The 15,098-nt window shown below is 55.9% G+C and overlaps 1 protein-coding gene across 2 annotated transcripts in view; it reads right to left on the bottom strand.

Annotated features, from left to right (window-relative positions):
- Window positions 1-15,098, bottom strand: part of LOC119103331 (putative serine protease 42) — a 101,027-nt gene that overhangs the window by 80,377 nt on the left and 5,552 nt on the right. For both annotated transcript variants that reach the window (XM_037226830.1, XM_037226829.1), the window contains exons 2-4: window positions 6,032-6,136; window positions 988-1,107; window positions 268-447 (exon numbers count right to left, since the gene is read on the bottom strand). In XM_037226830.1, the coding sequence (XP_037082725.1) occupies window positions 268-447; window positions 988-1,107; window positions 6,032-6,113 (382 nt within the window). In that variant the 5' untranslated portion in view covers window positions 6,114-6,136. The remainder of the gene's footprint in view (window positions 1-267; window positions 448-987; window positions 1,108-6,031; window positions 6,137-15,098) is intronic.

Raw genomic sequence — 15,098 nt, 5'->3', positions numbered from 1 at the left:
AGCTGGCGCTCCCTTGAGAGGTGCCGCCGCGCGGGAAAGGACTCCCGAGGCGCCGCTGGTGGTCCCTCGAGAAGCGCCACCGAGGGGAGAGAGGTCCTCGAGTCGTAGTTTAGTCAGCTAGCGATTTCCCGGGAAGCGCCGTCGAGGGGGGGGGGGAAGAAGGAATGCTCATCGCCGGCGGTCCCTCGAGGTCACTCAGCTGACGGGCCCTCAAGAGACTTGAGGGGGAGAGGGAAGCAGGGACACTCGCGGCGACTCGCGGCTCACCGAACACGTGTGGCTGGCGTCGGAAGATGACGCGGCGCGGCGCCGGGCGACCTGAGGTCAGCGACAGCGGGAACGAGGGAAAGCGAAAGCCCCGGTCGTGCCGGTGGCCGCTGAAGCGCTTCGTCGACTCAGGCAAACAGCACGAGTAGAGCAGGTTTCCGCAGTTGGGCATGATCTTGCCTGGAAATGAGCCGCTTTAGTCAACTGAAGGATAACCGACCGCGCGTGATGACACCGTCTCATCGGGAACGTCGCATCAGCGAACTTCGTGGCAACAAGCTGATCACCATCAGTGACGGATGTTCATCGCTCCACCTTATTCTGAGCTTCAGAGATCATGTTCGCGTAGACCCTGCCGTCATTCAAGAGGATGCAGCGTGTCCAAGTATCATAAGCAAAAATGGCGTGGAACGGAACGGAGACCATATAGAAATGTACTATTTAAACACTACAATTATAACATATTTTCCTGGGGCGTGTGATCACTTCGATTTTCCATGGATGTGGTTGTGAGAGGTTGAGTCTATATGAACTACTGTTGAGACATCTGACAATAATAAATAACACCGGCAATTAGCAAAAGGGTCATTAGTGTAAAACCGCTAAAGGCCTCCACAGCTGTGGAGAATTAGCGAGCGAACCGAGATCAACAAACCGAAATTGACAAAGACCTTTCAACAAAGCGATATCGAGAAATATCCCAGGTTCGCCAGTTCTTACCTCCAGTGAATATGCAGGTAATTGAGAAGGTGCACCTGTACAACTCTCCATTGTAGAAGCAGCTATTGGCCTCCCGTCGACTGCGCCGGTGACTGGAGCTGGATGACGTCACCAGCTCAGCTGGAACACAGGGCAGGCGCTGCCATATCGATTCTCCCGCTGGCGGTCTCGTCAATCAGACAACCTCACGACAGCTTAAGGTGTGAGTGTGGTGAGGCAGCAACGCACGCGCGACAGCTGTATTCCTTGCCACTTATTGCAACAGCTATGCGGTGATTTTCCGGATGGAAAAACAGGAATGAAGTGGCTGAAAAGAAAGGTCCACCGACAAACATCCTCGTGGCATGCGTTGAAACTGTCTGACTGCCTGGTTGCCAATTGCCACCTGATTTAGATCCCATCTTTCTTCTTCGCATTTGTTCGCACTTCACTGCAGTATTTTTGCAAAATTTCGGCTATTATATGCGCCCTGTGTGTGTGGCAAACGCATTGCAATGGTAGGTGCACTACGGAAGTACTTTCGTGCCACGGCGTTGCGGAATGGTGCTCCAAGTCGGAGCAGAGTATGAAATGCAGGCGTTTCTGTTATTACTCGTTTTCTTGGATAAAAACTTCCTGTTTGTGACTGCAACTCTCCTGCCTTCCATAAAAGTTTTGTTCAGAACTGCTTTGGTTGATCTAATGCCGTGAAGCCTAGATGCACATAAGATTCTGGTTTCGAGCTCGCTACACTTGACGCGCCGCGGTCTGGCGCTTGACACATGCAGTGACCGGTACCCGGGCTCTCCAAGTCAGCCGACAGCCCAGGTGACCGCCAGCAGGTCCAGTCCTGCCTCTTTCACTTTCAGGCGCCGTGGTCTCTGGACCCACCCATCCGACCGGGCAGCTTTTTCGCGCTGGGTGACGTGACACTGCTTCCGCTCAATGTCACATGATGTAGGTGATTGGTGGCGACCTGTGCAGGAGAGGGGACGGGTTCGGGTGGGTCATCAACGCGCTGTTTCCGCAACGATGTAGTCGTTTCGGAGCTGCATAAGCCACGGAGCGACGGTGTGGCGCGGCCGGATGCTGGCCGCGGCTGCTCCCGATGACCCAAGACAGCGGTGCACGGGATCCACGCTTCATCACTGCCATTGTCTTTCAGAGTTATCTGAATTTTCATAGTGGTCAAGCTGAATGTGATAAAACTGCTCTCCTCCCTGAATCTGATGAGGTACCGCATTAAGGGAAACTTGGTAACAGCTCTGTAATTAATTGTAAATTGTTTCAAAATTCGCTGCCACGCACAAGGGCAACACAGAAAGTCGCGTTTTTCGACATGTCCGTAGACGGCCCAGGACGACATGCGTAAAGTCTCTTCCTGTTGACGTCCCAGTCTCTTGACCGGCCGAGCGGCCGAGGCTCCAGTCCTACCGCCCTGACCGGGTGGTTCGGTCCGGCAAGGCGGCCGAGGCCCGGGTCCTACCGCCCTGACCGGGTGGTTCCGCCCTGAGGCTCCGGCCCCACCGCCCTGACCGGGTGGCTCGGTCCGGCCGAGCGGCCGAGGCTCGGGTCCTACCGCCCTGACCGGGTGGTTCGGTCCGGCCGAGCGGCCGAGGCTCGGGTCCTACCGCCCTGACCGGGTGGTTCGGTCCGGCCGGCGTGGCCGGCTCTCTGTTTACCCAGGTCGGTGTGACGTCAGGGACAGCGCTCTCGGTGGACCGCCGCGCCTTTCACCCCCGAGCCGACGCTGGGCCAGGCGACGGCCTCGGCTCGCGCGGCACTGCGGCTGACCTCTCGGTGTAGGCCGGGCTGCCTGCAGGGCACCGGTTTTACCCGCAGTGGCGCGCCGTCGACTGGCGTCGGTCGCGCGGTGACGTGACTCGACCTGACCTGACCTGACCTGACCTGACCTGACCTGACCTGACCTGACCTGACCTGATCCCAACAGGACTTTCTGGCTTGGCCTGACCTGACTCCATGTTGCATTTAATGTCTGACCCAGCCGACACGACCTTACCTGACGTGGTCTGGACCAACGCCACCTGACCTGATCTCAAATGACCAGACATAACCTGTCCAATCAGGTTATGCACTAGGTTATGCATTGCATTGTCCAAACATGCATTGTCCAAACCATTGATGTGATATAACCCGAATTGACCTAAGACGCAACGAACCATTCCATCAAATTTCCTGCATCTTGCACGCATCTGCTCTGCAACTGCATGTGAGCGAGCAGGTACAAAAGCAGAGGCAGAGCGAAATGAAAAAAGAAGTATCTCCTGTCGCAGACACCCAAAGCTTGTGGCCTTTCCAGATATTGCAGACGTGTATTTACGGTGCCGTATGGACGTAAGACGTGACGCTAGAGATCAGGGGTATTAGAATTTCTGCTGAGTCGGATGACCGTCAGCTGTTTTCGCTTATTTCTTTTCAGTCAACGTGCCGAAGGGTCAACGTTAACTTTTGACACTCGCCCGGGTGGCCGCTTGAATACTTTTCGTTCGGGTGGTGGTCAGAGATCTCAAAAGCTAAGGGAGCTGGAGGCACCAAATCCCTGTATTTACCTGTACGTGAACCCACCTGTGTCAATTTTAAGGTTCCTAGGTTATGAATTTTAGTTTAAATAAGGTCAAAAAAGGTCAAAATCAGCATTGGTGGTCAAATTGTCCCAGACCCTCATACAGCCGCCGTGAATCTAGATGCCTCTTCTAAGCGAAAGGTCACTGGTGCTCATTTGAAGTCAGTGACCTTGTTTGACCTTTAAGAGATCATGTTGACCAAAATCATACAAGACCGCTTTGATTTCTTTACTTGAATAAGCGTCAATGATTGCGCTAGGGAAATGTGCCTAGAAACAAAATATTCACCTGGTTCATCTTAGGTCAGTGATTTTTCTTGAGCTTTAACCAGTCCATGGAAGGTGTATGATGCGGTTCCCGTTATCTATAAATTCGAAATGAGCACCAGAAACTACGTCATACCTCAAGTTCTCCAGCAAAAAACAGGTTCCTTTTAACTTTGGTCTGACCTCCATGCCTGACCTTAGGTCAATGAAATTTGTTAATTCAATTGTTGTGTTACCTAGGAGACTATCGCAGAGATATATGACTTCGTCCAATACTCCGTTTCTGGACCAGACTGAACGATTCCTTCTCTGATAGTCTTCGAAATCGCCTTCGCTGAAACTGTGGCCTGACTGACTGCCATGGGTTAGCGACCCTAGAGGGTACATCTCAGTTTTTGCTGCCAAAAGGTCTGCGTTGCAATGGTCCACAGCCAAGAGAAATATAACGCGGCTCTGCTGTGCCGTTCGGATATCATTCCGCAAAATTTTTGGTACCTGAAATTGACCCGCCCCCGAGCGCGTGTTAAAGAAGTTGAGGCTCAGCCCCTCCTTGCCCTCGTAGTAAGAGCACCCATTCTAGAGGCCTACCGCCTCTGATCCCTGCCGGCGGAGGCAACTCCACGTTCGGGTCGATTTCACTGCGCCGTCCGAGGCGTCAGAGAAGATCGCTGCTAATTTATCGGCTGCGCAGCTGCATGGCGCTCGGGTGCCTCCTCACTGAGAGCTGATTTTCAACTAGCGAAAGTTCGTCTCCGAGGTGAGATCTCGGCCGGCCGAATGGACCTCGAGGGCGGAGAAAACGGCTGCGTGGCTACGGGTCTCCGTAGTCGGACCGTGGCGACTCGCCCGAGCCAGCGTCTCGGCGGCTCCTCTGATGTAGAGCGTGACACATCACGCAGTAGCCTTCATGGTTCTTGTATGAACGTGGGCGCAGGCTCGTTGCTATGTAGAACGCTGGGGTGCATCGCCTGGCTGAATCCCCAAAGCAACTGCACGTCGTGCCGTCAACACAAATGGAGCCCCGTGCGGCAAGTGCTCTCGCTGATAAACGTGCGAAGGCATCGGTTTCGTGTTCAGAATCCACACGCGTCAAACCCCTGTGAAACCGCAACTAAACACGGCGTCCAAACACTGTGTGAGACGGCAAATGTCGTTGAAACTATGTTCCCTTTTAGTTAATACCACACAGCCGTCTCCGTCCCGGTGGCTCCGTTGGTTGGCGCGCCTGCGTTTCGATTCACCCACCCGTGGCGGGATGCGTTCGAGTATTTTTAGGTGATACTGCTCACTATTTGCCCTTGACAGGCATGGCCTGCGACCGGTGGCAGCGGTCGCGCTAAAGGTCAGTAGACGTCAGAAGGCAGGACGGACCGTGCCGAGCATTGCGGCACGTTAAGCTTTCGCTCCTAAAGTCTGCCGTTGGCTGGAATTGCGCGATCGGATGGTAGGGATCAGGGCTCACACAACAAGCGCTGCTCAGCGTGAGCTCTGATCCTAAAAATCCATCCATTTAAAGGGTTCGAATCAAATCTTTCAAAAAAATAAAAATATCTACAGAGCCATGTGATACCATCGTGTCTATGAGCATAGTGGAGTGAACGTTCCCCGCAAACGTCTTTGCAAGTCACGTATTCCCACGGCCGCCATCTATCACGGTCTCACCACTCCGTGAGAGCGCCTGTTTGAGAGCACGACGCGATACGTCTCGGCTGGCTCTCAGCAGCGACGCCGGTGTGATAGCTGCGGCCCTCGGGTCGGTAGCCCCTCCCCTCCCCCGTCGCAGAGCTCTCGGCTGGCTCTCAGCAGTGACGCCGGTGTGTTAGCTGCGGCCCTTGGGCCGGCAGCCCCTCCCCCGCCGCCGAGCTCTCGGCTGGCCCTCAGCAGTGACACCGGTGTGTTAGCCGTGACCCTCGGGTCGGCAGCCCCCTCCCCCTCCCCCGCCGCCGAGCTCTCGGCTGGCTCTCAATAGTGACACCGGTGTGTTTGCTGCGGCCCGGCCGGGTCGGCAGCCCCTCCCCCGCCGCCGAGCTCTCGACTGGCTCTCAGCAGTGACGCCGGTGTGTTAGCTACGGCCCTCGGGTCGGCAACCCCCTCCCGCTCCCCCGTCACAGAGCTTTCAGCTGGCTCTCAGCGGTGACACCGTTGTGTTTGCTGCGACCCTCGAATCGGCAGCTCCCTCCCCCTCCGCCGGCTGCTCGACCATTGCGTACTCACATGATGTGCTCTGGTCTCGTCCCAGCGCCAGGTCACCAAAGATGGTCAGCAGAGTTGCCAGCAAACATTGCCGTACCCGCATTGCTCGCACGATGCCTATCGCCTCTGGAACGGCAAGGAATGGGGCGTCACACGGAGATGGCAGCAGAGTCCCCAAGTCACACGAGGTTCAGGCACCGGCAGCGAGTTGTCACACTAGGCTCACAAGTATCACGAGGCTCACACGGGTGTCGTGTCGACGGCTCAGAGTTGCACGAACGCCATTAGCCGCAAGCTAGCTCTAATAACAGCAGACCACATTTAAGTCCGATGTGTTCCGTGCTTGTGGTTTACGCCGTGGGTTCAGCCTGCCCGCTCGTATTTCGCAGTGCGGAGTTTTGTCATTGCTGATAGTCTGGCAGCTGAAAATGTAATCCTAGTATCTGGCTGATTATATTTTGCATTATCTAGCTCAGGTCAGATGATAACCGTGGCGCCCGGGGACACACCATAGGCGTATATGTATACACTGAGACAGTCAAGTTCCCAGGATCATTTACTGCTCAGAGACGACCAACGAGTTTCGGAAGTGAACAACGGGTCGCCGAGACAGGGAACTCGTTGATAAAATTCCTGGACACAGCAGCGCATATTTGTGAAGCTTTAGAGCCGCAAGAGATTTTGTCGAGAGGTGTCGTCAATAGCACAGATGGCCTGCACACATTGGAGGTGTTTGAGTTTGCACCGGCCCCGAGACAGCCGAGCGTCCCCACATATTTTAAGTCCCTGTGGCGAGAGAGCATTATAAGAAAAACAGTGTGTCCCTTATACTGTTGTAGGTTCCGTGTCGTCGGACGTGCTCCCGGGACTGTTCATGGGGACTGTTGATGAGGCCTGGGGAGTACACTGGATGCAGGAGAAATACGCTGCGTTCTTATGCTGATGGTCGGTAAATGCTGAGGATGTAATGAAGCCATCCAAGCAGCCAGAGATTTATTTCTTACTTGTGTTGCTATTATGGTGCCGAAAGTGTAGGCGCTCTGAGGGAAAGAGCGAATGAAAAGCGTGTTAATACGTTACAAACTTTGACGGTGACCAGGGACCTAGGCTCGATATCGGAACCCTACAGCCGCAGACGCAGTCTTTTGCGTTAAGGAACATCGTTCAGTGTTACGCTGCATCAACCACAGGAAACACCTTACCGAACAAAATAAGCCTCATGAACCCCCTAGAATGAGATTTGATCGTATTTTCGAAGAGCATTAAACGTTGCAAATGATTAACCTCCCGCGGAAATATAGGGGTTTATCTCGACTGTTACAAACGGAACGAGTAAGCCAGCGGAACGTTCAAAAATGGCTGCACGCCGGTTTCTCTTTCACATAAGTCAGTTGCAGTCTGTCTTGTGCCACTTGTACTGCAGCAACCTTCATGTTATTGTGCTGAGCAGTGCTCTCTCGCTGCTGCAAGCAGTCCGGCTTGGTTAGTTCGGTGGAGCTCCGCTGGGCACACTGGACCCACCAAGCGACGGCTCTGTCGTCGGCGCAGCGCCGCGCCCCAGTCGCTGGTCACCTGCGCTGTGGCTCGCCAGCTATCGTGCTCGCCTGGCTAATGGAGTCAGGCTGTCACTCGGCGCTGGCCGCCCGTGATGACTGGAATTAAGAGCCACTCGGCCTGAGCGGCCGGACGTAGTGAAAGCTGCTTACGGCGCGCGAGCGGTACCGGCACAGCTGGGCGCCGCGGGCTCCGGGAAGGTGCTGATGATGATGTGTTGCCGTGTGGCAACTGGCGGCTGCCGGATCTGGGGTGATAGTGTTGTAGAACGACTGGCAGCCGACGGATATGGAATGTTGATGTGGGAAAACTGGCAGCTGACGGATGTACGATGATGGTGTTGTGGTACAGCTGGAAGCCGATGGATGTGGAATGATGGTGTTCTGGGACAGCTGGTGACTTTTCTGCCGACCCATCCCTTTAGGAGATCGGCAGCTCTTTGCCTCCGTGCCTGTCGGGTTGTCTTCAGTGCCTTTCTCCTACACTGCATGATGAATGAGATGCCAAGGGCATTGAGGTATATTTGCTCATAGAGAGAAGATGTCATCGAGACCAGAGGGAGATTCAACTGTACAATTATGTGATACAGAGCAATGTTGTCGCCATCGATCGCACGAGAGATCCCTTGGCATTCTACTCTGTGCGCATTTCTGCCAGCAGGTGTGTTGTTACGGCGTCACGTGCCTCTAGAAATGTCCCACGCACACAACACCTAAACAACGGCGGTGATGAAAGAGCAGTTGACGGCTGAAAATGAACCCGCGGCAGACGGCCGAAAGAGAGAGAGAGAGAAACCGACCCTGATGGTGGTGGCCGCTGTCGTAACGGCCGGCTCAGGGTGGCACTAGCGTCGCTTACCGTTTCCCATGAGCGGAGAACAATGCAAGGATCGATCGGGAAGTCACGATTTCCAAACAGCTCTCCCGCATCAGAAAATGCGGGCTGAGTGGACTGCGCTTTTGGGGGGGGGGGGGGGGGGGGAGCGCAATGTGATATGCATGCTACCAACGTTTGGATTGCAGTCGATGGCTCACGCAATTGCCAAACGACAGAATTGCGACCATGCTTTGCCCCTACTCTTCCGTCTTGTGGCCCCCGAGGGGTTACGAGGAACATGTCCATCTAGGTCTGCTCGTACCTGTAAGCTCGTGCCGGACAAGGTATCTGGCATGACCAAATACAGCGGCCAAGCAGGTTAACCTGAGCGGTCCATTTGTATTCAACATTTGAAGGTTTTTGACAGCTGCTGTGCTGGATCTCGTTAAGCAACTCGTAAGGAAAGCATCCCCAGTGTCCCTCTTTGACTGCGTCCTTAATTTCATGAAAGGAAATTCTGTACAGATTGAATTGGACCGCGTACGCCGGACAGTTCGGTTTCTTCGAGCCCTTGCGGCTGCAACACGCCACGATGTTCATTAATGTCATACTCCTCCGAAAGTCTCAGCATTCGGAAAACGTCACCCTCAGGCTTGCTCGCACTCTGAACAGGGCTTCACTGTGAGCAGAGTCCTAGTTGGTTTCATCTGGATCAGAGAAGATGCCAAACTTATTCTTGGAATTTGCTCGCCTTACGATGACTAATCGTAGCTGCCGTTATCATTAGATAAACCGGTTTGATCTCCCTACGGTACGATCTTGTAGGGATCAACAGCAAGACCGACACCGTAATGAAATTCATACCAATTTCAATGCATGATAATCATCAGCAGTGGACCCATACCTGCTGACCATCCGGAACATAGCCACGCGACATAGGCCCAGAGAAGCAGGACCCGGAAGGAGCCGACATAGACCCAGAGAAGCAGGACCCGGAAGGAGCCGACATAGACCCAGAGAAGCAGGACCCGGAAGGGGCCGACATAGACCCAGAGAAGCAGGACCCGGGAGGAGCCAACATAGACCCAGAGAAGCAGGACCCGGAAGAAGCTGACAAAGACCCAGAGAAGCAGGACCTGGAACGGGCCGAGTGCGTCTCCTCTTTGTCTTTTTGCCTGAGATTCGCGCACGTTGAGCTTTGCCCCCAAAATTGCACACGTTGAACCTTTGCGCTTAGCATCATGCACTCCGTGCAGTTTAGAGCGAAACGAATAAATAAAGGCGGTGCCCTTCCCGGACCCTCACCAACAGCGCACCAGCTCCCGCACCGAGAAAACCGTCCCTCCCCGCCCCCCCCCCCCTAGCCAGCACCAATCACATGGCTGGCCAGAACTAGGTCGAGGTAGTTTGTCTCTGGGTCAGGATGGCCAATCAAAGCACGGAGTCGGGCCGGGTCCATCGGCCCTTTCACTGCCCCATTCGGTCGCCCAATAGCCGTGTAATATGGCGGCGGCTTTGCTTCCGGAATGTAACTGCACTCTTGCTCAGCGGAGCTCCATCCACGAGTAATTATCGAAATCACAGCTCTGACGCTCAAACGTGACACGTTTTGGCTCGATAGTTTACGGCAATATGATGGCAAGACGGCCGGCCGGCCGAGACCCCCATACCAAATGTGTTCCGCCCACGACAAATATCCGTAACGAGCCGGCGGTGGCTCCAAAGGTCAAAACATCGCCCGTCATCATGCCAAGCCAAGAATCATTTGTAGCATCACTTCGATCCACATTTTGCAAAGAAAATTACTGCCCGGATTCGGATCAGTGTCCAAGTGCGATTGAATCGAGATCCGGATCTAAACGGTATGTCTTCCGGTCTTGATCCTCTTCAGTCTAGGTCCGGATACAGCCCAGCCCAGTTTCATTATCGACTTCCGATCCGTATCTCGGTCCAGATCCATTATTGACCCGTCCGTTCTGGATCCAAGTCGAGCCTCACGGACCGCATCACGGCTTGGCTAGACTCAAAGTCGAGCCTCGCGAGCCGCGTCACGGCTCGGCCGGACCCCGAGTCGGGCCCCGCGAGCCATGTCACCGCTCGGCCGGACCCAGAGTCGGGCCCCGCGAGTCGCGTCACCGCTCGGCCCGACTTTGGACTCCACCCGCGCGATCAGCGTGGGAAGGGTGTAGCATAGGCTTCCCGCGCGTTCAAGGTGGCGTGGGAGTTGAGATTTGCCAGTCGCTGCCACCGCCCGATCGGTCGCGTGCCCAATCTCGAATCACGTGCGCTCCTCAGCGGGTGTTTTCTTGCGTTCAAGCATGGTCGACTATTCACATTATTAAGCAAACAAGTGTATTCACTAACTGCTTTGCCACACCTTTGTCAAAAATTTTAATTGGCTGTATGGGCTGCCAGGTCCAAACGCAGACATGTATTCATTTCTCGTTCACTTCGACAAGCTCCATGGGCAGAATGACTAGTGTCCAGTGGTCGTTTAGCCATCTGGTACACACTACGTTAGCTGTTTATCACTATCCATGGCGTCACGCTAATGATCACCGATCTTAAACAGTCAAACAGAAACCGTTACTGTATCACATTGGTCCAAGGAACATAAACGCCGCTGACATAATTTGTCACCAGTTTTCATCAGGATCATCGATGTCAGTGAGGTACTTTTAAACTGTCATTTAGGGTCATGATAAATGACAGATTACCAGATACCGCGATTACATAAGCAAATGACTTGCTTTGATGCGCACGGCAATTATGTTGCCTAACTCGACGTGAGTTAAACTGAGAGATAGATGTCTGATCTAAAGATCATGAGCAGGTATTATTACCAAGTTTGAGTTAATCACAAGTGTTTCGTTAAAGTTATTACCCGAGCGGACGGTGTAAGCGGTGACCAATTCATAACACATAACTGACAGCAGCAGTCGTTACCGTCCCCGCGGCCAGGCCAGTGGTGCCGAGTACCAGCCGTGGTCAGGCCGGTGGTGCCGGGTACCAGCCGTGGTCAGGCCAGTGGTGCCGGGTACCAGCCGTGGCCGAGCCAGTGGTGCCGGGTACCAGCCGTGGTCAGGCCAGTGGTGCCGGGTACCAGCCATGGTCAGGCCGGTGGTGCCGGGTACCAGCCGTGGTCAGGCCAGTGGTGCCGGGTACCAGCCGTGGCCGAGTCAGTGGTGCCGGGTACCAGCCGTGGCTGGGCCAGTGGTGCCGGGTACCAGCCGTGGTCAGGCCAGTGGTGCCGAGTATCAGCCGTGGTCAGGCCAGTGGTGCCGGGTACCAGCCGTGTCCAGGCCAGTGGTGCCGAGTACCAGCCGTGGTCAGGCCAGTGGTGCCGGGTACCAGCCGTGGCCGAGCCAGTGGTGCCGGGTACCAGCCGTGGCTGGGCCAGTGGTGCCGGGTACCAGCCGTGGCCAGGCCAGTGGTGCCGAGTACCAGCTGTGGTCAGGCCAGTGGTGCCGGGTACCAGCCGTGCCGGGCAGCCGGCGGGCTCGGCGCGGCTGTCGCTCGGGTGCGTGCCGGTACCGTGGGCCGTGTCGTCGCGCGGCGGGTCTCCCGGTTCCAGCGGAGGCGGCAGGCGCCTAAGGCCGACGCCGTCTGCAGACCACAGACAATTTCGCTCTCACCCGGCGCCCAAGGACCGGCGGCACTCACCGGCGCCTCTGCGCCACTTTTGCCCTCGTGCTCGTGACACCCTGTACGGCGGCGCGGGTGCGCCCGCCGCCAGCCGCCAGATTAGCACGCCGCACCGCGCTGTCTCTGTGCCACTTGATAGCAAACGGACACGTGGCGTGGCAACGAGGTGCTAATGCGTCGGCATGCCAGCTCGCTGGCGGATTGTCGGAGATCGGCGCGGTCCCGCGTCGTCATCATTTTCCCATGCGCGGCGTGACTTTGCTTTGGATAGATCGCGGCACAGTACATGGCCATTAGCGTGGTGAGGAGGCCGGCGAGGCGCCACAGTTGGGACTCTTGCATTGTGAGGCACGGCGGGGCATCCGCGGCACGACCGGGTCAGCTTCCGTGGTCAGCACACCAGACCTCTCAACCGGTTCACGGAGAAGATGGGGATGCGCTGCAGGCCACGGCCTTGCAGCCGGTGAGCCGGTCCACATGCTCTGTGTGGCGGGCAGGGGAAAGGCGCAGGTCGGGCGGTGGAGAAGTGGCCCAGGGACGGTGAGCCGGTCCACATGCTCTGTGTGGCGGGCGGGAGAAAGGCGCAGGTGGGCCGGTGCGGAAGTGACCCAAGGACGGCGAGCTGCGGCTGGCGGAAAGCGGACGGACAACGGCCGTGAACGACGGAAACGAATTGACCGCTGACAGTGACCACTGTCCAGACGTGAGTCTGCCTGCACGGCACTCCCAGTGGGATGGAATCTCACCAGATTGGAAACCCGATGGGAGAGCAGTTCGCCAACTCGTTTTCGGGTGAAATCGAGCGCCGCGCCGCGCCGTGAAATAATGGTGCGCGAGTCGGGTCGCCGGCGAGAAAGTCCCCCGGGAAGCCGGGCCAGTAGCGCCTGGCGGAGCCGGATCGGGGACACAACTCCGGCGCATGGACGGCCGGTCACAAGGTCGGTTCCCAGGAAGGCTGTGAGGCGGACCCACGGCTGAGCAGCCGCGCCGCCGTCGCTGCCGTCGCGGGCCGAGGCAGCGGTGGAAGCGCATGCGGAGTGAAGCGATCGCCGGCATGTCGTGCCGAGCTGACCGGCATGCACGTCTGCTCTCCTCGTAACAGCGCTACTATGATAGTGTTAATCGCAGGCGCTAGGGATTGTTTCCCGCATTTCTCTGCGCTGGTCACGACGCCTTGTTGAAAACCGTGCCTGAAAATCGATTGCAGTTTATGACGTAAGTGGCTTCATGCAGTTCAATGGCGTGCGAAAACGATAGCTTCCGGGTACACAGGCTAACGTCGACAGCTGATATGCTATTGACGCCTGCGGTATTACCTACTGCGGGACAAACTCGTGCTTTAACAGGTAATCAGATCTAGCGTTGCCGCGCTCACGCAGCAGCTGCACAATACAGTGCGTTGCGTTAACTCGATTTTTTTTTTTTTTTTTGCTTCGAAATTCCCGTTCCGTCTTTAGCTCCATGGCAATCATACAGACATCGAAATTGCAGATTTGCCATTGTACACGAAGCGGGTGTCGGCCAAGAAAGAGATCGGCTCCACCCTAGCGGCACGGCGTTGCACGCCCTCCTGCATCACGTTGTCGCCGGCTCAGACACTCACGCTCTAAGAACAACGTTTCACATAACGCTGTCGTCCGTTTGCTAAAGGTGGCGAGGATGAAGACACAACAGCGGGAACAGCATGGCGCCGTCGTCGCGTGTTGGCTCCGTGAGGGCTCTCCGCAACGCTGGCATACACCCATTGACACAGACACGCCTCGCTTTCCACGTGACCCGTGCGGAAAAGACGCGTCGGGGTCATTCACCTCGCCGGGCGTGAACCAAAGCTGCCTGCTCACGGGTCGTGCCGGTAAACGCGGTCAGTGGCAGATGAGTTGGCCGTCTGCGCCTCCCGCGTCATCGGGAATGGCGCTGCCGCCGCCTGTCGCCGTCATCGGGAATGGTGCTGCCGCCGCCTGCCGCCGCGCCCGCCGACAGACAACAACTGGAGCGCCCGGTGGAATTAGCACCTTTTCGATTCGTTTGTTGATGTGAAACATACTGTGGGCGTTAATGCACCCAACTACACAACGGCCCTCGAAAAATACCGAACCCACTCCTGGGAACCGGTTAGGTACTCAGTTGTTCTTGTCTGTATGTTTCAGGAGACCCTCCAAGACACGAGCACCTCAAGCTGCTCTCTCTGAGCCGACTGCTGCCCCAGTTTCCCCGCTCAGTGTCTAGATGGTTGTTTCACTATTCATAGAGCCAGTTTACACCTTGATTCAGGGACTGATCGATCAGCCCAGTGGTGGGAGAGAGATCAATAGAACCCAGGATCAGATAACCTACTGTATACGGTTGATGCCTCCCGCCTGAGAATTCCGTCGGTGAAACTCGCTCGCGCTGGCAGCCTCCCTCCGAAGATCGCTTCTTCCTGGACAGGCGGGCAATGGGAACATTCAGCCGGTAAACAGCACAGCTTCGTATGTGCTGTACGCTACCGCTCCAGCACCTGGTGACGACAAACCCCATACCGGAAGTATGAGAAAGCTTCAGTTCTGTGCGCCTTCCGTTGCTCTGGGGGTTCCGTCAGCCGCCTTGCAGTTCTGTCGGCTGAGGAGCTGTCTTTTCAGGTATGCGGCAGTCTCGTCAGCGACAGATAGTCTCGGCAGTGACTGATAGTCTCGACAGTGACCGATAGTCTCGTCAGTGACGTATAGTATCGTCAGCGACCGATAGTCTCGGCAGTGACCACTAGTCTCGACAGTGACCGATGGTATCGACAGTGACCGATAGTCTCAGCAGTAACCGATAGTCTCTGCAGGACCGATAGTCTTGGCAGAGACTGATAGTCTCGGCAGTGACTGATAGTCTCGTCATTGACCGATAGTCTCGGCAGTGGCCGAAAGCCTCTGCAGGGATCGATAGTCTTGGCAGAGACCGATAGTCTCGTCAGCGATCGATAGTCTCGGCGGCGGCCGATAGTCTCATCAGCTCCTGAGCTCAGTGATGGTTGCTTTGTCAAGTCACCTGCGTTCTCTCAGCTGACCAAATCTTCGTCTTTCCAAGCAGTCTTTCCTGTTGACTA

Source organism: Pollicipes pollicipes, unplaced genomic scaffold, assembly GCF_011947565.3.
Source record: "Pollicipes pollicipes isolate AB1234 unplaced genomic scaffold, Ppol_2.1 Scaffold_5724;HRSCAF=6776_pilon_pilon_pilon, whole genome shotgun sequence".
Lineage (NCBI taxonomy): Eukaryota > Metazoa > Arthropoda > Thecostraca > Pollicipedomorpha > Pollicipedidae > Pollicipes > Pollicipes pollicipes.
Note: the sequence above shows the minus strand (reverse complement) of the source record. Positions and strands in the feature narration are given on the sequence as shown.